General features: G+C 39.2%; 2 protein-coding genes across 3 annotated transcripts; both read left to right on the top strand.

Moving 5' to 3' along the window:
* The first annotated feature begins 198 nt into the window (after window positions 1-198).
* On the top strand, window positions 199-1,895 carry spegnb (SPEG neighbor). The gene is made up of 4 exons (XM_026296548.1): window positions 199-305; window positions 623-930; window positions 1,116-1,257; window positions 1,757-1,895. Exons 1-4 carry the CDS (start codon window positions 199-201, stop codon window positions 1,893-1,895), a joined length of 696 nt encoding a protein of 231 aa, XP_026152333.1.
* A 1,910-nt stretch (window positions 1,896-3,805) lies between these two features.
* LOC113123874 (carboxy-terminal domain RNA polymerase II polypeptide A small phosphatase 1-like) lies at window positions 3,806-25,487 on the top strand. Of its 2 annotated transcripts, XM_026296220.2 has the most exons (7): window positions 3,806-4,187; window positions 13,326-13,474; window positions 17,775-17,876; window positions 20,733-20,789; window positions 21,750-21,842; window positions 22,422-22,607; window positions 24,023-25,487. In XM_026296220.2, exons 1-7 carry the CDS (start codon window positions 4,115-4,117, stop codon window positions 24,149-24,151), a joined length of 789 nt encoding a protein of 262 aa, XP_026152005.1. In that variant the 5' UTR covers window positions 3,806-4,114; the 3' UTR covers window positions 24,152-25,487. The 2 variants fall into 2 exon arrangements, with proteins under 2 accessions (XP_026152005.1, XP_026152004.1); XM_026296219.2 differs by lacking the exons at window positions 3,806-4,187; window positions 13,326-13,474 and adding an exon at window positions 14,119-17,133.
* Window positions 25,488-27,364: the final 1,877 nt, after the last annotated feature.

Below are 27,364 nucleotides of genomic sequence, written 5' to 3'. Positions count from 1 at the left end.
AAAGCCTTTCATGTTTGCTGACTTTGGGGTGGATTAAAAGTAGTGTCTTTTCAAGAGGATCTTCAAGATAAGAAACGTGAGAGTAAGTTGGACCTAAAATATTTTTTGTTAACTACTGCAAACAGTAATAGTACAGTAGGAATAGTAATATTTTTTTTCTAGCTAAGTCTGAGTGCTAAGCAGCTCTGACTCTTACAGATGTCCAAAGCAAAGGCTGCACCATCTCCCGGGTGCACCCTAAACATCAACGATCCTCAGGTCCAGGAGGCTGCTATCCGAATCCAGGCCTCCTATCGTGGCCACAGGTACCTAAATCTCCACTGTCTGTTGGACTTATTGACATTTAGACACCCTTTGATCACAGTTGCTTGCAAATTGTGTCAGTAGTATGTTTGAAATATATTAAACTGCTGGTTAGAGCATTCAATAAGCATACAAAACCCTCTTCTCTTACATTTTTGAGGTCATAAATGAGGGAACTAGGTCCTACAGGTGTAATTTTCTAGAACAAAGAACCATGCAACTGAATGCAGTGATCAGAAAGTGTGCAAGGTTTTAACTTCTCCCTCAGGCATTTTTTATTTTTACACATTGTGAATTTTTATTTACTGTGCTTCTGTAGGTCTCGTAAAGAGCTGCGAGAGAAAGGGCCTCCCAAGATCCTGCAGGAGCTCAAAGATGTGGCTCTTGTAGAGGGCAGTGCTGCAAAGCTAGAGTGCAGAGTCAGCGCTTTCCCAGATCCTTTCATTGTCTGGTACAAAGATGGTAAAGAGCTCAAGGATGGTCCTAAGTACCGCTATGTGTTCGAAGACCCAGATTTTGTGGCACTCGTGGTTCGAGATGGGGTTCTGGCTGATCTGGGAAAATACACTGTCACCATTAAGAATCCATTTGGGCAGACATCAGGATCTGCTTGTATTTTAGTAGAGGGTGTGTACAGACTGCTTGTTATTTTGAGGTGTGACATGGAGCAGAATTTTGTCAGTTGGTCAGAGATGGTGGGCTACCATATGTACTGGACAGATATGAGTGTGTTATTGATCATCTCATCTAGAATTTGTAATCTTTAATGAGTCTTTAACAGCTGACGGAGTATTTGATTCATGCTCTCCCAGTCCCTGCTAAGGTTTCCAAAGGACCAGACAACATCAAGGCCAAGAGAGGGACAACAGTGGTGCTTAAGGCTGAAATAAGCGGAGAACCTCCTCCAGATGTTGCCTGGCTTAAAGATGGAGATGACATTGAAGAAGACGACAGGTGGGCTCTCCAAAATGTTCAACTAGAAGAAGTGCTGCATAGATTTTTACTTGTCTGCTTTTTCAGGATGTGTACATGTAGAAATGCAGGAACAAAATCATCAGTACAGGTCAGGAGGAGCCTGCCTTGGTCTTTAAGGACAACTTCTCTGCATGTACCAGTATTTGTTTTCCAACTGTCCCAGCACTTGTTGAGGTTACATGGATCTGATGTGTTCAGCCAATCAGAAGCTCAAAGGCCATGACTAGTTGGAAAATAAGCAGGGTAGTGGCTCTTTAGGACTGGAGTTGACTACCCCTGGTGTAAATGGATTCAAATAGTAAAAAGATAAACAATGTAACCTACTGCTAATTGTTTAATATTATTAGTTATCCATGTCCTCATATTGTCCTCACATAGTCTTAAGTATACCATGACAATTTTTTAGTTGGACAGATGCCAGACATGATTTTCAAGAGTGCTTAAGAGTGCTGATAATGGAGCTGTGAATGTCTTTCAGGGTATTCTTTGACGTTGGAGAAACCAACACAATCCTGACCATCAAAAATGCGAAGTTGTCCGATGCTGGCAAGTATGAGGTGTTTGTAGAGAACAATCTGGGCACAGATCAGTCCTTTGCACATGTGGACATCCACTAATAAAGCCTCACAGCTACAACCATCTTAACACAATGAGCCTAGGTTTCCTGATAGTACAATCCAATGGACAATATACTGAATCATTGAATTATTGTTCAAAGCTGTACATAACTTAAACCATGCTCATAATAAAAAATAAGATTTTTTTTGGCTAGAAGCTTATTTTCAATGTCTTTTTTAATTGTTTGATATTAATTACTGCCAGAGGTGAGAAGTAATAAAGTACAAATACTTTGTTACTGTACTTAAATAGATTTTTCAGGTATCTGTACTTTCCTTGAGTATTTATTTTCCTGATGACTTTTTACTTTTACTCCCTACATTTAAACACAAATATCTGTACTTTCTACTCCTTACATTATCAAAACAAGCTTGTTACTTTTCAACCTTCATGAATGACGACACAATGTAAAAAATTGTAAAAAATGTAACTAACTAGAGACGGAAATCAAGTGAGTGTACAAGTTATGATAGAGAGAAAACTTGCAGTGAAGAGGAAGAAAGGGATCAGGAAGTGTTGGCGAGTCAGATGAAGATGCAGCAGATTCAGAAAAGCAAGACATTCCCCATCCATGGTAATATTTAAAAGAACTGTTCAAGAATGATTCATGGTGAATGTGTTTTGTTCCCTGTACCAGCACTGTGCAGGTTGTTAATAAAAGAAGAGGAGTTTCCTTTTTTGTGTCAAACTTTTTTAGTTTTGTGGATTTATCAAAAGATGTATTGTGTATTATTGACGGCAAAAAAAAAAAAAAAAAAAAATTTTTACTTTTTTACTCAAGTACATTTCAGACCATGTACTTTCTTACTTTTACACAAGTATCTGTACTTCTACTTAAGTATACAATGTGAGTACTTTTGGCATCTCTGATTACTGCACAAAGCATTTGTATTGTGACAATAAGTGCAATATTTGTCCTGAACAGAAATTAAAAAGGAGAGGTTTGTATTAATAACACTAAATGCCTAATTATATATACAATTAACATATTACTGTTACTAAAAAGAGAGACTCATTTTTGAAACACTTGTTTTCATTAGCTACTGTAATGAATCATTCATTTATAGATTTTCACCCCCGTGTTTGATAAAACTAAATCTGTTGGGAACATTGTACACCCCCAGCTTTGAAGCTCAAACACAAACAAGTCAGTCAAGCAAAAATGTCCCAAACATACTCCTCTCTAATCTTTAACGTCCTCTGTATGGAGAGGTGATACAGAAGCTGGATAGGATTACTTGTGGACTTTTTTTTTTTTGGTAGCAGCAGCATCTAGCTGCTAAGAGAGGAATTACAGCTTCAAGCAGCACGTCACAACCCTATATATACAACCCCTTGTCTTCACAAGTTGCATAGGCTATGACACACTTAATTCTCATATTCACTTAGAGATGTAAAACTATCCCGTATTTCACACACAAAAACGGGATGGCGTAGAAGTTAGACACAAGTGTAAAAAAGGTTTTTTTTTAACGTTTTCATTTTCTTTTTTAATACCACATTCCCTATCAGAGCGCCGAGTGTTAATATGATATAGTATAGGCTACACAGTAAGTTGCACATTAATATATATAATATAATAAATATATTTATTTATTTATTTAAAAATTACATTAATCTTATGTGTTGGCACTTTAAAGACTGTCCCTAACTTCCTTGTCTCGGTCGGTTTTAAGGCTGCCCTTGTTAAACGTAAAGGTTGTACACGAACAAACTTTAAAAACGGAAACAGAAGAAACTGACTCCTGACATATTTCTTCATTATACTCACGAAAAGTATACAAAGAAAATGCATGTTATGTGTTGTAACACTTACACTGGCCGAATTTATAGCCAGAATAAAGCAAACGTATCGACATGCCCTCCCAGCTGTGAGTGCGGCGGTAAAACCAGTGATTTCGACTGAAAACTTCACAGCCTGCATTGTGGCTTTAAGACCAGGGCCACCTTGAAACCGTCAGCTCCGTGTTAGCATGGTCAAAGTGATGAACTTGTGCAACGCTACTAACTTGTCGAAATAACCTTTTTAGACACTTTAAACATTGGCACAGGAGCATGGCTGGTTGTGTACGCTTTACTGGCGTTTAGAGTGTTTCTGTATTTTTACGCTCAGTATGCGCGTGTACAGACAGGGAGTGGCAAAATATACATACACTTTTTTGCCGTAATTCCACGAACTATTTATATACCGTAATAACGAGTGTGAGCGACGGACTTAATGGACTATTCGCCGTCGATAATCACACAAGTAGCCAAGGAGGAGGAGGAAAATGCGACTTGTCGTGAGGAAGGTGAGTTTGGGAAAAGTTTTGTGTAACAGCTCAGCTGCGCATGACAGTGTCAGCGGGACATAAGACAGCGGTGTTTTTACGGCGCCACGGTGTCAGAAATGTCCCAGGACTTCTCGTGCTCCTGGGGACACTGGGACTCAACACCTAGACTGTGTGTACCCACATATAAGCCATATCGCCCAGCCCTGTTGTGGTCTATCCATCCATTATTATACTAATGATTATACTAATCAGGGTTACAGGATCTGCTGGAGCCTATCCCAGCTCTTTTGGGGTGAAAGGCAGCTAAGAGAGGAATTACAGCTTCAAGCAGCAAGTCACAACGCCATACAGGTCACCAGTCCATCACAGGGCCACAGAGAGACAAACAACCTCCCACACTCACACTCACTCCTATGGGACATACATGTTTTTGGACTGTGGGAGGAAACCAGAGTACCTGGAGAAAACCCATCAAGCACAGGGAGAACATGTAAACGCCACACTCAAAGGTCCCTGCTGGGTTTCGAACCAGGAACCTTCTTGCTGTGAGGCAACAGGGCCAACCACTAATCCACTTTGCTGCCCCTTGTTGTGGTGTATTAGAAATGTATTCCCTTCAAAATACTTTATTTATTCAGATGTGTTAATTCAGGATGAGGATGAACCAGCACAGCAGCTGACTCTGAGGGAGTATTGTTTGCTCTACTAGAAGAAAATAAATATGTTCCGTAAGAAAGAGCATCACATTGATTATTTGTAATAGCAATTATCACATTTTGGACAATTAATGGACTGCATTGTGTGGCGATTGTGTTGGACTGGTTCAACACTCTTGTTTCTGTGTTGAGTTTTTTCCATCTATCCATCATCTAGGCGCTTATACTGTAAATGGTTGTGGCAGGCCTGGAGAGGTGGGGTATACTGTAGAAAGGTTCTGTTTGAGCATTTTATTCTTTGATATCTATTACCACAGCTTTCTAAGCTGCCAGAGCCTTTCAAGTGTCAAAAGCTCCCAGTAAATTATGATTAATTAAACGTGAATACTCCCATCTATAACCAGTCTAAGGTCATTTTGTTCAGTGACTGGAATGAGGCTGGTCTCACTGGAGGCTGTGGTGGAGAGATGCACACAGAAAAAGGTTCACAACATCCTGATGGAGCAGAGAAGCAGCTGCAGTGGACAACTCACCTCACTGAGCTGCAGGACTGAATGATACAGGAGATCTTTCATCCCCACTGTCATCAGGCTCTATTACACCTTAGACAATGGAAGATGACAACTGACTATTGAGTACTCTCACTAGTTTGACTGATTAACTACAAGACACTCTGAATTTCCTTTTGGGGATGAAGGGATGACCTTATCTTATTTTAAGCTATTCCTCTATCAACCTGCTGAAAAAACTTTTAGGTGCAGCGCAGCATCCTTGAAACCTGTCAGCACCAACAGACTACCTAAAAGAGTTTATTTCTATGATCTCAAATTTAGTTTGACATTTCTATACTGCAGTTTCTTGTTCCTGATATGGCAACATAGATCTGATCACCTGGATTCCTGTTAGCTTAAAGGTAACAGGTCTTCTGTTTCTGTCTGGGCTTGGAGATAAAGGCAGGGATCAAAAACTCTTGATCAGTGATTTGGATTTTTCTTTTTTTCCAGACATAAGGATTCTAGAGATTAATGTATGGGGATAAAATTAATAGACACTATAATTTATTTAGTAACCCAATAAACCATTCCTGAAAGCCACCTAAAGACCTTCTAAATGATGCTTTATATTTTTAACTTTTTATTTTTTACATGATTGGAAGCAGTAATGCTAACTTCATCTAATGCCAAAATCTACAAAAAATGTCACTTGTCACAGCAGTGGCACTAACTAGCAGGGTGGCTGCTGGACTATATGAAACAAATGCATTCACTGACTTAGTGTTAGTATTAGATAAGTTACCCATCCATCCATTATCTATACCCACTTATTCCTAACCAGGGTCACAGGGATCTGCCGGAGCCTATCCCAGCTCTCTTTGGGTGAAAGGCAGAGGTACACCCTGGACAGGTCACCAGTCCATCACAGGGCCACATAGAGACACACAGAAACAAACTAATCAACAAATCAAGTCACCAATCAACCTAACATGCATGTTTTGGAATGTGGGAGGAAACCAGAGTAAACCTACGCAAGCATGGGGAGAATGTGCAAACTCCACACAGAAAGGTCCCTGATGGGTTGCAAACCTGAGACCTTCTTGCTGTGAGGCAACGGTGCTAACTACTGAGCCACTGTGCTGCCATAATACTATGCTAAAAGGCCACACATCATAATGCTAAGCTTAACCCTTTGAGGTTACATCTTAACCACAGCCACAATGTCTGTCGTGAAAATGAAATGAATGTTAGGCTCCAGCAGATCCCCATGATCCTAAATAGGAATAAGCTGGTATAGATAATGGATGGATGGATGTTTATGTTTATTAAGTGTGACTCTTGGCTTCAGTCTCCATCTTTGGTAGTTCCTGCTGTCGCGGCGGGGTCATCTCAGGGCAACTTGTGCCGTCATGGTAGCCGAAGACAGAAACTCCAGTACTGCCATTGGTGGGTTCTGATCCAAATGCGGATGCTGACAGACTTTAAGAATCTTTAATTAAGTAGTGAAGATGTTGAAACAGAAAGTCAGTTCTCAATCCAAAACAAACAGGAGAACAAAACCTATGACTTGGCAACAAGTGATAATCCAAAACGTGACTAACGTTCAACACATGACATGACATGACAAGACTTGAAAAGACTAGTTTAGCTTAGACTTAGCTTACTTGACTGTACAAGACAGACATCAAGGCAGACAAGTAGTATGAACTAGCAACGGTGAGTAACTAACACAGGGTATATGTACACTAACACCTGACCTTAGTTAAACAGAGACAACAAGACACATGTGGGTAATCAGGGTGGCAGGAAGTAATTTAACATAATCAGAGACAGAGACTAGACTATCAAACTAAGACAGGAAGAGACATGACAATAAAGAACACAGACAACAAATAACTAAACATAAGTACAGAACATGGATCATGATAATAGAAGGTCCATGACATGGATCATGATCATAGGACGTCCAAAACGTGGGTCATGACAGTACCCCCCCCCTCAAAGGTCAGCTTCCCGACGCCCCGAAAGAAAAGAAAATTTGTCCCAAACACGAGCAGGATGGGTGGAGGGGGACTTTGGCGGAGGGCCCTAACGGGTAGGTGGGCCGGCACATGACTTTCAGGAGGCCTGCCCTGATGATGCTGTGGCAGCTGATACAATACAGGGTGACAACTCTGAAAGCGAGGAAGCTCTGGAGGACGACCCCTCAGGCGAACATGAATCTGAGACGGCTCTCGAGAATGGCCCCTCAGACAAGCAGGAATCCGAGACGGTGGCATCGGCAGATCCGGTTGATGCATTGGGACAAAGATCAGGAGCGTAAGTTGCTTTGGCCTCGGCAGTTCTGGCCAACCCACTGGAATGGGATCAGGAACAGGAACCTCAGTGATGTCTGCAGGTCCAGTTGACCCAATGGGACGAGGACTGGGGACAGGACTTGGAACATGGAGTGTGGTGATGTCAGCTGATCCAGCCAACTCACTGTACAGGCTTGGAACTTGGATGACAGTGGAACCTGGGGAGTGGTGGTATCAGTTTGCCCGGTCAACTCACTGACAAGACCTGGTCCATGAGAGATGGTGGTGTCGGCTTGCCCGGCCGATGTACAGACGAGACTTGGAGCCGGAGATATAGTGGCATCACCGTACCCGGCCGGCCCGCTGGGACAACCTGGAACAGGGAAGAAAGCGACAGGACAGGACAGGACTGACAGGAAACATGACGTGGAATATGGGCAACACTGGTGCTGGCCATCCCAACTGAACCTCTGGTGGGACTTGGATCATGGACCATGGAAGTATCGGCTAATCCATCCAATCTGCTGCAGGCAGCAGACACTTGGAACATGGATGGCAGTGGCATCGGCTGGCCCGGCTGACCCACTGATGAGCCTTGGAGTCGGAGATACATTGGCATCAGTGTGGGCGCCTGACCCCCGGGAAAGACCTTGATTGGATGACGTGGTGGCATCAGCATAGACTGCTGATGTGCTGGGAAGACCTGGAGTGCAGTGGTGTCAGCATGGACCACTGACCCTACTACAAACCCCAGAACCGATAACGCAGTAATGTGATGCCAACCAACCCACTGAGATCAGGAACTTGGACTTGCACGTGGACAATGGCGTCTGCAGGACCGGCTCTAGTCCAGAGCTGTAGTCCACTGGGTGGACTAGGGCTGGAAGTGCCCCTGCAGAAACGCCTCCATCGGCACACTGGAGCCCAGGAAGCTTGGGCGGAACCTCAGTGGGGACGCCATCGTCGGCACACTGAGGTCTGGAAGCTTGAGAGGCTGTACTGGTGGAGGTGCAGGAGACTGCGACTGAGAGGCTGGAGACAAAGGTGGCCTCTTCGGGCGGCGGCGTAAAGGCTGGCATGGTCTGTGGCAGGCACTGTGGGCTTGGAGACTCAGGCTATGGGCTTGGTGGAGACTCTGGCAGACTAGCTGGAGACTCTGGCTGGCTAGCTGGATACTCCGGCAGGCTAGCTGGAGACTCTGACAGGTTGGCTGAAAAGCCTGGCATGGACACTGGAAAGCCCGGCATGGACATTGGAAATCCTGGAATGAGCATTAGAAAACTCGGTGCAGACATTGGAAAGCCTGGCAAGGATACTGGAAATTCAGGCAGGATTGCAATAGGAGCCAGCTGGAGCGCAGGACACGTCGGCTGGAGTACTGGGAATGCCGGAAAGCTCTTTCTTGCACTTTTCCGTCCCAGTCCTCTTGGATAGATGGCAAGGCAAGTTCTCCGGTATTGATTGCTAGGTTCCACGAGGACATCCTCCTTCTCACCGAGTGACATAATCATACCATCATACCATCATACCATCCTCGGAATCGCTTTCGGTGTAACTAAATCCTCCCGAGTATTCTTTACCTGATAGTGTTCGAGATCATGGAGGCACTGAGCCAACAGGAAATTGCATGGTTAGATTATTAGAGTATTATTTCAATGACTAAAAGTTTATATTTTTTTAAATGCACAATGCATTAGTTCTTGTTTTTCGGTGGCAGAGCGTCTTGTGTCAAGGGTTTATGAGATATATGAATCATGTACTTAGGCTGCTGTCATTTGAAGATTTTAATTTAATAAATGTAGACAGTGCAAGGTTTGATGGTTCAGGTAGTGAATTTAATCTAAACATTTAATCATACCATCCAGTGATTTGGTACACAGTCCTCATGCCATGACATTATCAAACTAATCATTAAAAGGTCCTATCCACAATCAGTGGGCTACTTGGGAGCCCACTAAGGTTGGGTTAAGGAAGCCAGGATTTAACTGCATCACTGCACATTGTTTCTGCTGTTGCCTTTTGTAAAGCTGTGTCCATTCAGAGGGTGGCAGTGCTGTCCAGGTTACTATTATAAGCCAGCTCCAGTTTGCTCTCTGATTACTTCCTCTTGGCCAAGGGGTTAAAGAACATGGCTGACATCCAGAAGTGAGAGGCCAGAGAAAAAGGAAAGGGGAGCTGTGTTCTTAGTTTCACAAGCTGCTGAGCCAAATGGGGTCATTATGAATCCTTAAGATTAGGAAACTTTTCTGCAGAATATCTTGTACAGTCCTGAGTTCCAACCTAACACACATCACTGTTCTTTGATTTTTCATTCTGTCTTTGGTGACATATTCAACACATACCACTTCTTCAATACTATGGGCTTGATAATATTGTTGTTAATGGACACTAAGTTTATATTTTATATTCTTTCCAGTTACCATTTTTCTGCAGCGTTAGTCCAACAGCAGTTTTAAATGTAATAAATAAGGCCATATTTTGGACTTGTAATCATCTTTAAGATTAATATCTTTAGATGCAAATATGTAAATGACCTAAGTCTGGTTTGATTAGCAAGAACCTGCCATACCATTTTCTGTAGAGGGTGCGAAGCAAAGCTGTCAGATTGTAACAGAATATCGAGTGTCAGATGGGCAGAAAGTTGACCTTGGGAGGCCTCATTCTTTCTGCGTCTAGATAGGAATAGAAGCACCCAAGTGCACAGGCATACCTTGCCTGAAAGGGTCTCAGCCTGCTGTCAATTAAGTAGGCTAAAGCAGAGTGATGTGTCATGAGGTCGTTGCTACTCCTTGTAAATGCTGTAACCTCATTATCAGTATGTGAGGCTCTTGGATGGAGGGGTGGGGGTGAGGAATGTTACAGTACAGTTTGCTTCTTGCTCACTTCTGCTACCTAGTTATGTGCATGCTACCTCTGTGATTTGAACCTTCTGTTCAAATCAGTCAGGGACTCACATTTAGCTGCTTATGTCTCATATGTAAAATAAGTCATTCAGATATCAAATGGTTAAACAGACATGTTTCTTTTATACAGTTTAGCAGATCATACCTGCAGACCATTATCTATCAGAGCGTTATTTGCCTTTATTAATATGATAGAAACCAAAAGGACACCTAAATGCAACATGATTAAATGACTTTTGGTTTTTACATTGTAAGCCAACAATTATGTTTATGTGCCATGATCATTAGGGAGGTGTTGGAGTGAAGCTGATGCAAAGTATACAGTGTCACTGGCTTAATTTAGTTGTTTTCTCTGCATGCACTGAAGCATTTCTCTGCGCTTTAAACACACAGCGTCATTTATGATGTGAGTTGTAAAAAGTTTGTGACTGTTTATGGCCTGAGTATGAGACATGTATACATAAAACCATTAACCATTGTTGTCAGCTTCCCTGACTGGCTCTTTGGAAGCACGGGGCAGTGCGATGTGTTTTTTAACACTACAAGTTTCACCTGCCCAGTTCCCTCACATGTTTGCATACAAACCTGACCATGTGAAGTATGCCCTAACAAGCATGCTCGGGCCATAATGACCACTCTCCAGTGGCTTTATCCACTTTCAGACCCAGTTGAATGAAGCTGTCAACAGGCCAAAACCACACTTGAAAATAGGTCAGACTTGTTTAGGGTCTAAGCTAAAACTGGGCCAATTGGAAAGGTTAATATAAAAACTGTTTGTTTTGATTTTAATTAACTGCTGTATTCGCCATGTTACTGTCATAATTCATATCTTTCCACTGTATTTTCAATTTTTTAATTTTTCTATGTTTGTATAAAATCATAATTTAAATGCTCTTTTGACTAATGCAGTTCTAGTTTGCAATATACCTAAATTAAATAAAATGTTTAGGTTATCATGCCAGTCATTGCTACAACACATATTTGTGTTGGGCAGAGGAACATGCGGCTGTGAAACATAGGATTTTTTTGGATTTTTTTTTCTTTCCTGTTTTTTTTTCTTCTTTTTTTGTTGCTGTACAGTCCTGATCTGGGGCACAATGGTGACAGCTGATACACCCTTGCTTTAAGGGACAACTTTCAACACATTTTTTTTTTCAACAATGGACCTGAGCTATAATATATTTTAACCAAAGGGTTTTACACAGCTCAATAAGCAGTAAACGTACAATACATAGTGCAGCTGTTCTCCTTATTATTTAATTTGATTACTCTGCTCCTGTTAACTGATTTGGTTCGGTCTATAAAAGATCTAATAAAATAGGCATGAAAAGGTGATGCTTAGATGCCTCCATATCAACATATTTTCACTTTAGTATGGCATGGGTCAAAGAAAAGGAGCAAATCCTCAATAATTAATTTAAAATATTCTCACTTCCACATAATTTTGTACCTTTTAGGTTATATCCAGTGTTGTTCACACAAAAACAGTATTAAAATTTGTTAAGTTTGTATTCCCTCACCATTGCTCCATCAGTTAAAGCCATTTTCCATCATGGTTACTTTTGCCATCATCACACATTTACACCCAAAGCAGGATGACAGGTCCCATACTGGTGCAGCAGATTTAGTCTTGTCTGCGCTCCGTGCTAATGCCTTAGCTGACAGATCTGACTGGTCATCAGGGCTCAGCTGAAGAGTTTCCTTTCTATGTAAAAATGCTGGCTCTCATCACCATAACACTAGCTGAAAGTGTGGGCTCTGCCATTTGTGTATGTGCATGTAGCTGTTGTTACATGGGTTTATGATGGTAAGGCTTTTGAATTTAGATAAATAAATAAATAAATCCAAGATAATCTTAATACCATGGCTGTTGTGTGTAAAATGTATTAAGCTCACACACTTTAATAAGGGACTTATCTGATAACTACCTTTCATTTTGCTTAGATTTAGAGAATTTTTCTGTTCTGAATGGTGAATATCACCTTTTACAAATAGACTCATAATATGTGCAATATTTGGGATAATTAATGTATGCTTTAGTTTGACTGCTTAACCTTATTCACTTGTAATCAAATACTCTAATATGCAGTTTTAGAGCTGTGATTTTTAAAATCAATAACAACAGGATAATATACTGCTCCTTTGAAATGTGTTGACAGCCATAAAGTACAGGTTTGAGATTTTTTTGTGTGGTGGGTTTATAGCAATAAAAACTACTTAACAACTACTTTATTACAGAAATTCTTGAATAAAATGAAAGTGTATAGTAACATGATTATTTTAAAGGTACAGTGTATAATATTTAAAGCTATCTATTAGCAGAATGGGATATAATAATTATAAATATATTATCATTAGTGTGTAATCACCAGAAAATACTAACTGTATTTTTAGTCATTTTACACACTGCTCCTTTAAGCAGTGGACAAGTATTGTTCTGGACAAGTATTGTTCATGATACAAACATCATGAAATAGATCAAATCCTAACGAAATGCAAATATTTTTTATCTAAATATATAAAACCCCAAAGTATGTAGAGGTACTGTTTAAGCAGATGTGTAGTTACAGCCTGATGTTACCTTACGCACTGAATAATCATTATAATCAGTTCCACTTTCGTTATGTTTTAAGGATTTTAAATTAAAATGAAAAACAACTAATGATATTAGTTTCAGCCACTTCTCTTGAGTTTTTCTGGTATTGAACTCAGTATCAGGATAGAATATATGTGATAGATGTGTTTCTGTTGGTAAAGTATGAGAATCATCCCCTCAGTAACATTTCTCTTTCTTACTTGCTTCCAGGTGCCAACCAAGTTTCCCCCTCAAAGAAGCCTCGCAACAGAGGCTTTTTCTACAGTCTCTTCTGCTGTGTAAGTCACAGAGAAACCGAGCCACGTCCAGTAAAAAACAATGTCCCCTTATTAGCAGAAGAAAATGGGACTCTGCTAAATGTAAGTTCATCTCTCAACATCCCCCTCTCACCCTTTCCTGTGATATTGACTTTCTCTCAACCTCCTTAATCATCGTCTTTTAAACAGCATAAGAGCATCGTGGGTGACAGCCATGTGATGCGTGTAACACATGTTTTCTAGACTCAAAGCTTTGGATGTTTACTTTCTGTTGGGCGGTGAAGTAATGTATGACAGTGCTGAAAAGTACTCTATGTTCAGACATCAATCAAGATGACAAGGATTTACAAGATGTTGGAAATGGCGGAAATGTTACGGTATATGTCCAACTGGAAGATTGCTACATTGCCAAAAATCCACAGTATGGTAGAGGCACCAAAAGCAAAGCACATGACACCAGATGCTGCAGTGGAGCCACAACAGTAGAAAACTATAATGCAGATCAGTTATCACAAGTAATTAAGAACATGTGCTTTTGATAAACATATCCTACATTCATAAGGGTTGAATTACAGAAACTGATAATCAATTAATAAAAATAAATAAATGTCTGAATATAACAAATGTGAATTGTTAGGATATATAAGTACAAGTCATTTGTTGAACTATTGATAATACCCTCTGTGGTATAGCTGGGTGTATTCTTGGAAAACAACATGGCTTTTGCAGTTATAGTCTGGAGATCAAGTGGTCAAGACGTTCTCAGGTGTCAGTTTCAGATTTATGCCTTAGATCAGCCTTTTATAGAGATTTGATATTCCAGAAGTTATTTGTCACATCTTTCCAAGCCCCCAAAATAAATTGCTTGGTCTCTGGCAAAGGGAGGGTCGAGTCAAGTGTTGGTCTCAGTTTTGGTTGTGACTGGCTGTCATGTCAACGTGCATGCTGCTCCTGTTGCTGTTACTCTGTCGAGCGGGCTTTAGTCTCAGTGACTCCCCCCACCAGTCGTCTGAATATCCACTGAATGGACCCTACAGTTTCCTGTGTCCTTTCTTTTGGACTTGAATGTGGACTTGCAGAATTCGTATAGGCACCAAGACCCTGACCTAATGCATGGAACATAGACTTTGAACAGACTGAGAAATTATTTTGTGATGTATTTGGAAAACTCTGAGCAAGCTAAAGTATCAGAAGAAGGGGAGCTTTCTACTGAAGCCATGCTTGCTGAACAATGCCAGGTCCCCAAATTAACAGAAGTTACAGATTTAACCAGCCCTTCAAAGGAACATTCTGAGCATGGCATAAAAGTCCTTGTGGAATACAGCAAGCAAACGGACTCCTCTCTTCTATGTGTGGAACATTGCAACATGAATAGAGATGAGACTGAATTCTTGACATATTGCAATGGGCATGTTGAGTGCCTTGAGCAATATTCAGCAAGCAATGGATTGTTTGAATATGATGAGACCCTCGACCATTGTGAGACTTTGAGATTAAACCAATCATTTGATGAATATGCTAAACACTGTAAGTGTTTAAAACTTTGGACATCGTCCGAGCACTGTGCTAACCATAGTTTAGCTTCCAAATGTAGTGAGTGTTGTGAACACTATGCAGAACACCTCCGATTATTTAAGCAATGTAAGGCCTCTGGTCAAGAGTTTGAGTCTTTTGACTTTGAGACAGGTGATTTGGCAGTGAACTCTGACAGTGTGGGGCAGTGTGAAATGTCTGATTTCATACCAGAAAGCACAGACCACCTTGAGTTACAATACGAGCCTTCCCTTCAGCAATGCGAGGGCTTTGACTCTGAGCCAGACACATCAACTGAGGATGCCGAACAATATGAAATGACTGGTTTCACAGCTGACATCTCTGACTCCGTGGACTTACTGGACTGTGGCATTGAACTTTGTGAATATGACGAATTTCAGGCTCATATTGATGATGGGAATGAAGAGAACTATCCACCTGAGCAGAACACAACAGAGACCAGTGATGACGAGTCCTGTAGGTTATCAGAAGAAGCAAATTGCTCATGTTTTGACACAGCTGTTTATTTTGATGACAGTGAACAGGCCTGCTTTGCTACTGAATACTGTGAGAAATACCTGGAAGAATGTTCTCAGCAAGCTACTGCATTAGATATGTCCACAAATGTTTGCAATATGTGTGGAAATGATGATTCTGAAACAAACCATGAGCATGAACAAACTGAACAATGCGCCACTTCTGACAAAACCTGTGCCAACTCAGAGTTTTGCACTGAAGAAGATGGTTTCTCAGATTGCTCTTCTATGGAAAGCAAATCTTTTAAGACTTGTCCTGATGGAAGCATTCCTTCAGATCCCTGCTCTGATTCATCTGAGGAATCTGAAAAGGGAGCTCAGGAAGACTCAAGTGATGAACAGACATTGTGGGAATCTTTTGAAGATGATAAAGAAATAGAACAAAGCAATACTAACAAGAGTAATGAAGATGAAAAGAAAACACCCACTGTTGATATTGTTATTGAGGATTACTTTGATTTATTTGATCGATCTGACTATTATGGACACGTGGTTTCACAAAAGCGACATTACATCTCCTGCTTTGATGGTGGAGATATACATGACAGCCTGTTTCTTGAAGAAGAAGCACAGAAACTTAATGTCAAAAATGCATGTACTTTTAAAGAAATCGACATCCAGGAAGATGATGTATGTTTTGATCCTCCTGAAGATGCTTGTGAAGAGACTTCTGAAGAAGATATAAGTCATGGAGGTGATTGTGAGGTCAATTCAGAATCAAGCTTAGCAGAAGATGAAAATAAAGAAACTGAGTGCGGGGCCTATGCACTTTATGCAGAGAAATATAAGCCAAGAAAGGAAGATGACAACATGTTTGACAGAGCAGCTTGTGCATCTGAGGGACATGTATCTGAAATCTTTAATGAACAAGTAGCTGATGTCTGCCTGCCATCTGGGAATGAGGAGAGTATATGTGCACCATGTGCAAAGGACATCTCTGTTGAAGGTGATGCTTATGAAGATGATGTTTACGATTTCCAGAATAATGAATCTCTGGGTGATAATATTTTCTCAATTGATCGTGAAGATACCAGTGTTACTGATTGCAAGAAGGATAGCGATCCTGAGGCTGAAGACAATATATTTACAGAATGTTCTGAAATGGAGCCATATATGTCGATTATCAATAATGTAGATAATGGAGAGACGTGTGCGCCAGATGTTGAGGAATATTATGCATTTCAAATTAAAAGTGTTCAGTCATCTGGTGAAAAAGCTCTGAAAGAATTTGTTATGCTAAGAAAATCATATGATCAGATAATCCATGGGAAAGCTCATGTGGTTTCATCAATAAATGAAACAGAAGAAGAAGCTCTTTTATCCCAGAAAGAGAGTGAGTTACAGACCCCTGGAGTTTGCCAAGAGGAGTGCAAAGCAGTCATACTTGGAATTACTGAAATTATTGAACTGTGTAAAAACATAGCCAACTGCTCTGTTATAGAAAAAACAACCAGTGAACAAACTTTAGGATCAGACGGTGACTGTGGATTTAATGGATTTTCAAGGGAAACACAACCTCCTTTAGATGTCATTCATAGTGTTGTCTCAGAACATGTCAAATTCGAAGAAGGAGATGCAGAGATGCAGGAAAATTCACTTTCCGAAGAAAGCAGGGATTCAGAAGAGGAACAGAGTGATGATGAATCCTCTGAGCCTTGTGAATGCGAATACTGCATTCCTCTGACAGAGCAGGTATTATAAGTCTTTGCACCTTAACTGTGAAATACTTTCAATTATCCCAGAATCAAGGGAAACTCACTGTCAATACTGTTAGTAATTCTACATCACTGGCATACTGCACAACGTGCCAGTTATAGGTTACAGATTTATTTTTCATTGGCAGATTGTGTGGTATCTGTGTCAAACTGCAGCTCTGCTCTTATCCACATGTACAAGCTCACTAAACACGGACAAAGACACGCGTCAGTGTAATAGGCAGGACGTTTGGTCATGCCAGCTTTTTTTTTTAGAAACAGAATCACATTAACAAACACTAATCTCTTATCACTTGTTGAAGGAGAAGACATGGTATGGTGATATTTACATGCTCCATCAACGTGGCAGCAGCTGTAGCATCCAGGGTTTCCAGTAAGCCCTTGTAGAAACACCACAACACAATCCAGTATCTAATGTGACAAGAAGCACATGCACAATGAGCAATATGCACCCCATGACATCTTAGGATGGTAATTTCTTAGGTTTAAAATAGCAGTACTGCTTGTAAGTGACAGCTGCTGCTCATGTTTTCAGTTTGGAAAAGTAGAGGTGCTTTTTAATAAGGGGCACATTGTGCCACAAATGAACTTTAGTTTTCACCCTCCGTTTGTCTTCAGGTCCCAGCAGAGCCGCTACTCCCACAGATGAAATCTAATGATGCAGGGAAGATCTGTGTGGTCATTGATTTGGATGAAACACTAGTGCACAGTTCATTTAAGGTGGGTTTTCTGACAAATTGTTGAAAAAATGAGACAGTAGGCAATGCATGGAAGTAAATGCAGTGTAAGTAATTGCTGCCAGCCAATTCATCACAGTGTCCCATGCTCAGGTCTGTATGGGTGGTGTGTTGTTTCCCACAGTTGACTTCCCAGGTATAAATCTTTTTCTCCTAGGAAAACTGTGATTTCTTGTCATAAATGCACATAATTATGTTAAATATAAAGAGTACAATCACTGCTATAGAGCTGACCAGAGCTTTTATGTGTGCACTGTTCTTTGGCACAGTGCTGGTTTGTGCCAGCTGGGTGTGGCTTCCCCAGAATTTACACTTGGCACACAAAACAACACATTTTGCTTATTTTTTGGGCAGCAGAAACTGGTAGGCATCAGTAGAGACTTCAGAAAGGTAGTGCTCTCATCCAAAAAATAATTAAACATTCATTGCCCTGTCAAAGTGCAACCTGTCCTTTTTTTTTTTTTACATTTTTTTGTATAGATTTATTGAATATCAGTAAGAACAAAAACAAAACATTGAGCTATACTGTATTTATAGTAGGCAGACATGTCTGCAATACAGTGGAGCTCAGTGACTCTTGGACTGTGGTGTTGAGAGCCAGTTAGTTTTAAACTAAAAGTAGCTGTCCACTAATCAGTTGTCATCACAGATAGGCTTCATCCAAAACTGAACAGCAAACAATTCAGGACTACTGGGAATCACAGCAGTCTTTGACAAATCTTTGCTCCAAATGTGAGACAATGCATATACTTTTATTTACGCAAATGTTAAAATGCTCTTCTGTTTAAATATGTTACCATATCTACTCATTTCATTTGGATAAATGATAAAGTATTTTTTATATAGTTTTGGCTTTAAGCTACTTAAAAGGTTACCTTTGCGAGTATTCAAAAATAGCTTGGATACTGTCATTGAGTATCTGCTTTTAGGCTTTCATATTAAGTGTCAAAGCAAACAATCTACTTGCCAAGCAAAAGTAGTCAGAAATAGCAGTCGCATTTACACTTCATCATTTTGCATATTTTTAGGAAGGGCATGACCTATTTTTATCTTAAAGGACTGGGCTCACGTGCCACCTTAGCATTGACCGCTTATATTATGGTTGATCTAGGTTCATGATGATAAAATCTTAGTGATCTATCAAAATAAAAGTAAATTGCACAGGATAAGGAAATGTTCTGTTGTTACATTAAGTAGCGTATACCACTAGGTCTGACTAAATGGAATTAAATTACAGTAGTTTTTACAGTAGTTTTCTTCAAATATAATGCTAACTCAATATTTTTTAAAGATAAGTATTGTACTTTCATGTAAAAACATTAGAGCTACCTACATTTTTAAATAGAATCTCTACACAGCTTAATTTCCTTAAGTTTAAATTAATAAAAGTTAATATGTGGTAATTAAAGCTTATTTCAAGAAATATTACATTGTCTGCACAAATAACTGGCTCTGTTTTGTTAAGTTAGGTACCTTTTAAGGTTGCATTCAGTGAACAAAGTAATCAATGCCAAAAGTCAAGGCCACTGTGTGGCGACAAATTATGTAATAAATGCCATCTGGTGTTTAGTCATTCTCAGATCACAGGCTGTCCTAGACGATGTCACTGGATATGGCCCCTAGCTCTGCGTAAACAGGGTCCCTCTGTAAACTCCAAGACCAGGCAGATAATAAAACTCATTATTACTTTGACACACAAACTGAAAATAGGGTTTTAAAAGTTGATTGTATGTGGAGGGCAAAGGATGGCCAACCTGATGAGTGCCTTATTTGTATTTTAAAGGGGGAAATTGTAAAACAATAGAAAAATTACTGAGGACTCACAATTGGTGAAGTATTAAATATCAAAATTATTATTATATTATATATTATTATATAATATTAAATTGAGTTTAGATCCAACTGTACTATCAGATAAGCCCACCCAGTTTGCTTTCGTACAGTGTAGGATTAATCATTTTTAGGAAAGAAATGCTGTTTAGTCTCGTGAAGCCAAGAGACCAATTATATCAGCAGTAATTTGTATTTAAGTCAGAATGTATCTACATTCAAGTAGATACTTTTTCATTAAGGTGTTGAAGAAATGTGCATGATGGTATTAATATAAGGCCACATATACTCCTAAACAGAAGAAACTCAAACTGCTGCTATAAAGGAGGGTTGGGAGTGGGTTTGTGTAATGTGATGATTGCTCAGCCCATTAGCTCAGACAGCCTGCTTGTTGTAAAATGGTGAACTGAAATAAGTGAATAGTACAGGAATTTATTTTTAAACTCATTTAAAAAATTGCAGTGAATAATAGATTTGCGTTGGATTTGGTACTACTAGAAAAAGTGCCGTTTGTCAGACTCAAGCCGCTTTCAATATACACTTATGGAAGCAGAACTTCTTTCAATAAGACAAAAGAGAAGAAAAACTCATTAACTTATATATTATTCAAATAAATATTCAAAAACATTAGAACCAATAGATGTCCAACCACATCTAAGACAACATGCAGCATTGTGTGTGAATTATATAAGTTTCTCTTTATGATTAATGTTAAACTGATTCTGTCTAAGTTGCATTACCTCATGGTATACCAATTTAGGCTGTGGTGTAATGCCTTAGATAGAATACACTTCAGGTGTAACATTTGAGAAGCATATTCAGATATGATTACTGCCTATATAAATCATACTCGTTTATGAGCCGTGTCACTTTCCTTAGAGACTGTATTTCAGTCAAGAGACATGACGGGTCATATGCTTTTGTGTTATGTTATTTAAAAGACCATGTTGGCCAAAATAAGGAAATTGCTGTTTTTGTATATGACACTCCTGTTTTCTTTTTTCAACAGCCAGTGAACAATGCTGACTTTATCATTCCAGTGGAAATTGATGGAACAGTTCACCAGGTATGCACCTAACCAATGCCTTACTGTCTTCAGTCACTTCAGTCACATCACTGGAATTTTAGAGCACATGTTAAGAGTGTAATAGTAGCACCCATCAAAGTTGTACATGCTTGGTGCACTTGCTACTGAGACTGCAGTCAGAATTGGTGGCATCATTATACTGCATATGCCACACATTACTAACCAATGGCTGGCATATCATGTGAGCTGAAAAGTAGAATGGTTTACAAGCTTTTAGGCTTAAGATTAAGAAATCCTGACTGAAATATTGACTGTAGTTTGCAATGGAAAAACTGACAGTACTGCAGCACTCTATGTTGATGGCTGCAAGCAGCAGGTAGCTATTTTTGTGGCCTGATGAAATGAGGAAACCCTGACAGGCTTCTGAGAAATCACTGGCCATCAATCTCAGGCTGTCGTCCATGTTTTGCCCTGCTCAATGGTGCTGGGGAATGGCAGTGACTTTTTGCTCTGGGCTGTAAATAGTAACTGCAGCCTGTTGTGCTGGGTCTCCGAGAAGACAGAGGAAATTTGCAGTCCAAAGGGCCTGGGTCTGTTTCAAGTAATCCAGGATAGGCTTGTTAAAGTGGGGAAAGCCTATTCTGGATGACTTGGTTCAGAAACAAGGCTGCCAGCATCATAGTTAAAGTAGATATAAAGTCCTGTTGAGGTGCTTGCATACATGTGTTGAATATTATACCTTTGTTTGTTAATCTTGTGTATTTGATGTCATTATAGCAAGATATAATTATTAAAAACAAGACATTTGATGAAGCTACTGAGTGCAGCTAATGCACTGTATGTGTGGACATATTCCTGTCCTCAAAATTTCTGACACATAAGTCTGAAGTAGGATCAGCAATTTCTCTATTTATATATTTTTCTCCTGAGTAGTTTGTTTTTTGAAACAGTCCCTAATAACTGAAGGATGTGTTACACTACTTTTGTCTCTTCATCCAGGTGTATGTGTTAAAGAGACCCCACGTTGACGAATTCCTCAAGAGGATGGGAGAATTGTTTGAGTGCGTTTTGTTCACCGCAAGCTTAGCCAAGGTCAGACTGCTGCACTCAGTCTTTGTGTTTTTGCCTTTTGGCTTCAAATTGGCAGGCTGGATAGCATATTACAAATGAACACTGCTGTTTAGATCTATCCACGCTTGATGTTGTTTCATTAACATTATGCTTAGAATTGATGGAAGTTGAGCATCATTTTTGCATGTGATTTATAGGTGGTAGGTGAGATCTAGTCTTAGAAATCAAATGCTGTTCTTCTGCCTGCCTTGTTTAAAAATGTCCAAGCTATCAAACACTTCTTTATGGCTGACACATACTGTTCATGCTGACACAATGTGTTGCATCTGTGTAGGTCATTATATTAAAATTTAAAATGCTTACTATTGAAACTTTAAGGTTAGTGAATATTTTATCTGTTATGAGATGTTTTAGTTTTATTGCTTTTCTGTGTAAAGGAGGTTGTGTTCACATGCACGGTCAGCTTTTTTCATCATTTTTTTTAGCATTTCTGATCGTCACACATTAAAATTAAAATTACGATTCAGAGAATTACATACAAACATAGCGTGTCAATTTTTAAAGCTAGTTCCATCCCATGTTATTTTCTTGCTTCTGTAGTATGCAGATCCTGTGTCTGACCTGTTGGACAAATGGGGGGCCTTCCAGTGCCGTCTCTTCCGGGAGTCTTGTGTCTTCCACAAAGGGAACTATGTAAAAGATTTGAGCCGTTTAGGAAGAGACCTCAAAAAGGTCATCATCATTGACAACTCTCCAGCCTCCTACATCTTCCACCCTGACAACGCAGTATGACTTTTATATTTCTTTCTTCAAAGTACACTGTTATAGTGGCTCAAAAATAAACAGACCCCTTCACTTTTTGCTCATTTTATGTTGTAGAGCTGCAATCATTTTCAGTTGTTGAATTTGCTATTTGGCCCATTGTTATAGACTCAATATATCATAATGAAAATCAATTTTTTAGAAATTTTTGCAAATGTAATAAAAATCTAAAGCTGAAATGTCTCATTTACAAAATTGTTTTCAAACCTAGATTTGGGTAGTTTATCCCATTCTTCCTAGCAGATCCAAGTTGCATCAGATTAAATGTGAAGTCTCTATGAGCTGCTATTTTCAGATCTGTTCATAGATGTTCCTTCGGTTTTGAGTCTGGACTTTGTTTGGGACGCTCAAGGACAGTCAGAGACTTGCGTTGTCTTGTTTCCTTCAAGTCAGTGTCACGCTGAAAGGTGAATTGTTGCCTCAGTCTCAGGTCACTGCACTTTTCTTCAAGTTTTCTTCAAGGACCTCTCTGTATTTGTCTGCATTTTTCTTCCTTGAGTTCTGACTAGTGTCTCTGTCCTGTTGCTGCAAAGCTCCCCATAACATGATGCTGCAACCACCCTGCTTCAACGTAGTGAGGGCATTAACCAGGTGATAAGCAGTTGCTGTTCTCCAGACATGGTGTTGGAGTCCTTTTTAGTTCATCTGATTAGATAATCTTTCTCCTCATGTTCTCACGCCCCTTAAATACTGTTTGTTGAGCTGCAGTCAGGCTGTCATTTGACTTTTGTGCTAAGTAGCCTCCATGTTGCCACTTTACCATAAAGTCCTGACTGATAGAGTACTGCTGAGATGGTTATCCTTCCTGCAGGTTCATGACTGAGGCTCTTCTTGCCTACTCAGTTTTTCTGGAGGGCCAACTCTAGAAAGAGTTTTGAAACAGTCAGAGCTTTAGAATTGGTTTTATATTTATATTGCCCTGATTTGTGTTTCACCAGTTTTATTCCTTAGACTTCATAGTTTGGATTTAGTTTTGACATACAGTACAGTCTGAATTGTGGAAACTTATATACACAGTTGTGCGCCTTTTTAAGGTGTCTACTTAGTTCAGTTTGCCACCACTGGACTCCAATCAAGTTCTTGACCCATCTTAAGGAAATGAAAGCAAATAGGAAACACATGACCACAGGTTGGAACCACAGCAACATGTTGGAATGGTTTTGTAATTGAGAGATGTCAGTTTTTTAATAATTTTTAATAAATTTGCAAACATTTCTAAGAAACTGTAAAGTATATATGTATTTAAAAGAAACCTAATAGTTATCATTCCATTTAAAATGTAATTTTTTACAATATCAATCTAATGTTATTTATGTTAAGTGCTATAGGATAATAAAAACTCTTGTAATTCCAGCATATCTTACTTTTCAAACTTCCAGGTTCCTGTAGCATCCTGGTTTGACGACATGTCAGACACTGAGCTCCTTGATCTGATCCCATTCTTTGAGAGACTAAGCAAAGTGGATGACATCTATGATATGCTCAACCATCAGAGGACATCAAGTTAACCGAGACAGAACAATAGAATCAAAATAATCACCAGCGTATGCCGTCATGGGGCCATGGAGGCTGGAGGGGCCACAAGCTTCACACTGCTTCCCATTACAAGGACCACACTGCAAAAATGCCTGTTATTTGACTCATATACTCATATTATATTTCATAACATATTTTTTTAAATAATACTAGATAAAGATTTAATATGAGATTAAATGACCTGTAGATATATTTTGCAGTGCAGCTAGTGTGCTGTTGTTGTCATTAAGTGACAGCAGTGACCTATGTAAGTGTTGTGAACAGATTGCCAATTTGCAATCATTTTCACATAAGCTCAATGTACCACTCCTAAAAATATTTGAAGCGTCACACTTTTTTTTGGCCAAATGTGTACGTAGAAAAAAGCACAATCATTAACTTTGGAGAACTTTGATATAATCATTTTTTAAAAACCTTTCGTCGCATATTTCACTACAATCTTGGAATTTAGACTGCAAAGAAGCTGCAGTAGAAATAATAATCATGTGAAGCCATGGCCGGTAGTCCACATAATTGTCCTTTTAGATATTGTCTTATGCGCAAATCGCATCATTGGGTGGTCGACCTTGTTCTTGCATATTAGCAAGACTTGAAAAGCAAGATACTGTAAATGTCTGGTTTTATTAGACAGTTGTAGATTAGCATGAAGTCATTGGACCTTTCATACACACATACCTGCCACTGCACAAATGGTGGGATTATTTTTATACATACATAATATCAGGATTTTAGGCAGTTGTTTTGGTTTGGTTTAAATGTTCTTTTATCTAGGTTTTGTAGTTAAATTGGGCATCATAGTGCGTGGCCCATCAATAATGCAATACTGTTTATGCATGCAGGAGGTTGCTGTTACCTGCAAAGGCAACTTAGATACTGTAAGTTTGACGTTTGATTTGAAAGCACACTGAGGCCTCCTGTCTGTAAACTTGAATTAGAGAATTCGCGTCCTGTCTTATCGATCTCTGTATTCAGTTTCTGGGTGCCAGACATGTTCTAGCCTCGATTTACCTTGTCTCAGTATGGAGTAAGTGTGTATATTTGTATTTGTGTGTGCGGGTTTAAGTGTGATTGGGTCGGCGTGAGTACCTGCATTGGCTTGAGATTTTAAAAAAGATATTTTGTCAATATATGAAAAAAAATAACCCATCTTGAAATAATAATTTACTTTTTTACTGTATGCAGAGTGTTAACATTGTGACTCAAGTACAGAAACTGGTAAAGTGAGTTTTTAAGTTGCTGCTGATAAATCTTAAGATTGAAAAGAAAGATTTCTACCTTGCATCAATAAAGCACATTTTATTGAAACAGGTCACATTTCACTACAGTATTTTCTTACCACATACATAACATTCAGCACAACATGACACAGGTGGAAACAAGTTAAGTGGAATATGGAACAGATTTCATATGAAAACACCTATTATTCTCCAGTTAGTTCAAATGTAATACCCACTCAAAACACATTTCAATAAATCAAGCATGCCTGATTATCAATCAAGGAGATCAGGTAAGTTTCTAACCTATTTCTTTCCTAAATGACCTGATATTTGGCCCAGTGTATTTACATTACAAGCTCCCTTTGCATCAAGACATAGCTTTTTTTCATTCAGACTTTACATCAGAAGATAAAAAATTATTTCTCTAAAACGGACAAATGTTTAAAATTAACATTGTAATTTACTGAATTGTTACTGATTATCCACTGTAAAATCTAAATTTAATATGGATAAGTCAGGATGTCTTTCGTATGTGGTAATGACTAAAACAAATTGAGTCACTGTCACAACATTCACACAAAACCATGCTGTATAAGTGTGAATCAAGTCTTTTGATCTTTGCAGTACTTAAATCAGAATTTTGGCTCAAATACACATTCATCTTTAATCTGCATAACAAAGTTACAGTGAAAGCACTTTCACAAGCTATTATTTACAGTCAAACTCATATTTCTTTGCAAAATCCACTCTGAAACTTGCAAAACAATCCATTTTTAGACTGCAGGTAAATATATAAGCAGTGCCAGTGTCACAACTTGAAAGCATCAATATAATAATAAATCCATGTCAGATATGTTGACAGACAGAAGATGTCACTCATGGAGAGCCGGTGGAATTTGAACAGAAAAAAATCTGACTGAGAACAATCTGTTTTTTTCTTCACTAACCAGCTTTTAGTAAACATGTTTTAACCCTCCTATTACCTTCAAATTTACTAACATCTTTTATCCTTGGGGTCAATTTGACCCCAGCAATTTAAACCTCCAGAAAATTATTACAGTTATAATTGTTATCCAAGTTTATGTGTCAGGTACTTTATGTTTATTTGTTGACTACCTAAATAGCCTTTTAAATAAAACCCCCCACCCCCCACCCACCTTATACATCCAGAATAGCTGTTACATGACTATGGAGAAATATGCAGATCACCATAAAATCTGACTGATTAACCTTAAATTGAAAAGAGTTATCTTTTTGGTGTTTTAATAGCTTTATATTACTTTTGGGTACATATTTTTGTTATCTATAACATTTGAAAATAAAAACAATTTCTGTTATCAAGAATAGTAACATGTATTATGTTCGGGGTCAATTTGACCCCAGGAAAAACAAACACAATTTCAAATATTTAGTAGGATTTTATTTGTAAAACAGAACATCATCATCATCAGAACATCAGTAAGGAACACATAACAGTTCTGTATTCACTAAAAAATATTTTAAAAAGTACATTTAGGAATTCTGTCAGGGATTGTTCTATGGTACTCTCAGTACTATGTATGCGAATGTATATGTGTGAGATAGTAAAAAACAAAGTTACATAGGCACTAAAATGAGTTTGACAGAATACAAACAAAATATGAACAGCATATTATTTTTCCTTCAGGCCACCAGAAGGTACATTCCAGCCTTTTGTCTGCTCTACTGTACACATGATGTACAAAGAGTGCATGCATGTTCCTTGCAGACGTATTTCTTGCATTTCACACACGTGTTGCTAGTCTTGGAGTCATTTCTGTTGGGACAGACCTGGCACCTGCCACGTTTCTTGCCTGCAGCGTGAAGCACTGGTGGAGTTGGGGTGTGTGTCTCTGTTTAGATGTCCCTCACAACAGTTGCAGCGGCTGCTGAAGATCTTGGAAGGCACCGTCTTCTCTCAATATGAGGTTTCACGCGTAACCTGGCTGT

The sequence above is a fragment of the Mastacembelus armatus genome, chromosome 21 (genome assembly GCF_900324485.2).
Source record: "Mastacembelus armatus chromosome 21, fMasArm1.2, whole genome shotgun sequence".
Lineage (NCBI taxonomy): Eukaryota > Metazoa > Chordata > Actinopteri > Synbranchiformes > Mastacembelidae > Mastacembelus > Mastacembelus armatus.
Note: the sequence above shows the minus strand (reverse complement) of the source record. Positions and strands in the feature narration are given on the sequence as shown.